General features: G+C 46.2%; 1 protein-coding gene across 1 annotated transcript; it reads right to left on the reverse strand.

Moving 5' to 3' along the window:
• Positions 1-239: 239 nt before the first annotated feature.
• On the reverse strand, positions 240-893 carry LOC138872612 (uncharacterized mitochondrial protein AtMg00860-like). Its single transcript, XM_070150938.1, has one exon. It carries the CDS (start codon positions 891-893, stop codon positions 240-242), a length of 654 nt encoding a protein of 217 aa, XP_070007039.1.
• Positions 894-2,552: the final 1,659 nt, after the last annotated feature.

Raw genomic sequence — 2,552 nt, forward strand, 5'->3', positions numbered from 1 at the left:
CCTGTGGTAAGTAGTAAGCCGTCTTCTATCCAAAACTGTCTCGTCTTGCCTTTGTTAGCTAACTCGATAAGCTGTCTGGCTACTGGATTATGCTGCATGCCTTCTTTTATAGCCTCCCGAATGTCCCATCTCGCTGAAGTGATTGCAGTAAGCTCGTCTTTCCGGCTCAAGGCATCGGCTACAACATTACCTTTTCCCGGCTTATACTCCAACGCATAATCAAACTCGGCTAAGAAATCCTACCACCTAGCCTGCTTTGGTGTGATCTTCTTCTGTGTCTGAAAGTAGCTAGTAGCCACATTATCAGTCTTGACCACGAACCTCAACCCGAGCAGATAATGTCTCCATGTATGAAGGCAATGCACAATGGCAGTCATTTCATTCTCTTGCACCGTGTAACGCCGCTCCGTCTCATTTAACTTGCAGCTCTCAAATGCTATGAGATGCTTATCCTGCATCAGGACACCCCAAATGGCGAAGTCTAAGGCATCTGTGTGCACATCAAATGTCTTGGCAAAGTTAGGTAATGCCAAGACTGGCTCATTTGTTACAGCTGCCTTAAGGCATTCAAATGCCTTTTGACAATGCTCCATCCAAACCCATGGCTTGTTCCTCTTTAGCAACTCAGTCAATGGTGCGGCCTTTGCTAAGTATCCACTGATGAACTGACGATAGTAGTTAACAAGACCAAGGAAGGATCTCAACTCAGTTACCTTTATGGGTGCCTCCCACTCCTGGATAGCATGTACCTTAGCCTCGTCCATGCGTAGCTCGCCATTGCTAATGACATGGCCCAAGAAGTGCACCTTCAATTGTGCAAACTCGTACTTCTCTCTCGTGATGTATAGCTCATTCTCCTGCAAGACTTGGAAAACCTTCCTTAAGTGCTCCATGTGTTCCTCCAAGGTGTTGTTGTGGATGACTATGTCATCTAGTTAAACTATCACGAACTGATCAAGGTAGGGATGAAAAATCTTGTTCATAAGGGTGCAAAATGTGGTCGGTGCATTGGTTAAGCCAAAGGGCATCACCAACTACTCAAAGGCTCCATATCTCGTCACACATGATGTCTTTGGCTCATCCTCTTCCACAATGCGAACCTGGTAGTAGCCCTTTCAAAAATCCACCTTGGTAAAGTACTTGGCTTGCCCAAGTCTATCAAACAAATCATCAATGAGCGGGATCGGGTACTTATTCTTCACTGTAACCTTATTAAGTGCTCGATAGTCTATACACAAGAGCAATGATCCATTATTCTTCTTCTGTAACAATACTGGTGCGCCGAAAGGTGCCTTTGATGGGCGAATGGGACCAGCATCTAGCAACTCTTTCAATTATTTCTTGAGCTCCTCTAGCTCGGGCAGTGCCATACGATATGGGGAAAATACGGGTGGCTTAGCCCCTGGCTCCAACTAAATCTTGTGATCCACCTCTCGCCTAGGCAGAAAGTGCTTAGGTAACTCCTCGGGTATGACATCTTTGTTCTCCTCAAGCAACTTCTCTATGCAAGGCGACACTGTCTCTTGAAAATTCTTGTCTTCCTCTAGACTTGCAATGGTTGCCACGAACGTCGGCTCCCCCTTCTTGATCCCCTTGACAACCTGCATAGCTGAGAGTGGTGCTTGGATCTGTCCGTGTGGCATAGTCACTGTAGGTACCATGCAAGCTCCTTCTCGCTCCATAACCAAGAGACATTGGAGGTAGGGGTCGATTAAAATATGACAATGTCTAAAGAACTCTTGCCCCAGTATGATGTCAAAGATATCCATAACAATTACGGTAAAGTTTGTCATACCTTTCCAAGTTCCCAATTTGACACCAACTCTGTTAGCTACCCCATGAGCATTCTGTATCTCGTCATTCACGGTCTTAACGCGAGAGTTTGTTGGAGCAAGTTTCAATTCTAGTCTCTTTGCGGCAGCCTAAGTCACGAAATTATGAGTTGCTCCAGTATCCACCATTGCACGAGCGGGCTTGTCGTTGATGGTGAGATCCATGTACTGATTGCCATTCTCGATAGGTTGGATAGCTTGCTTCGTGACAGCACCACATAATCCGATCATACCCAACTGTGCGGTTCCCGGACTCTCTCCTTGTGGCTGTTCTTTCCGCTCACGTACCATGGCACTAAGGCTCTTAAGGTCAGGACAATTCCTGAAGACATGTGGCCCTCCGCATATATAGCATCCCTTCTTCTAGACCTGCGTCTTCTTCTCGGTGTAGCCCTGACGACCACTCGACTTTTTGAAATCTTGAGTCTTGGAGTATTGTTGTTGTATCTCCTTGCCTTTGCCACGGCCTCCCCCACCTTTGACATTGTTAACCTTTGACTCTTTGCCATTGCCTTTGTCATGTTTATCATGCGTGAAATCCATCAATGATTCGGCCTCCACTATGGCTTGGTCTATATCATCGACTTGTCGGCGTTGCAACTCCTTCTTAGCCCAATTTTGCAACATGTCCATGAAGTGGAACAACAAGTCATCATTGGTCAGGTTGGGGATTTGAAGCATAAGGGTAGTGAACTCCTTGACATATTTACGTATGCTCCC

This window comes from Nicotiana sylvestris, chromosome 1, assembly GCF_000393655.2.
Source record: "Nicotiana sylvestris chromosome 1, ASM39365v2, whole genome shotgun sequence".
Lineage (NCBI taxonomy): Eukaryota > Viridiplantae > Streptophyta > Magnoliopsida > Solanales > Solanaceae > Nicotiana > Nicotiana sylvestris.

What these genes read in the sequence shown, in the direction of transcription:
- LOC138872612 (XM_070150938.1), bottom strand. Translation starts at nt 893, where the DNA reads ATGGAGCACTTAAGGAAGGTTTTCCAAGTCTTGCAGGAGAATGAGCTA.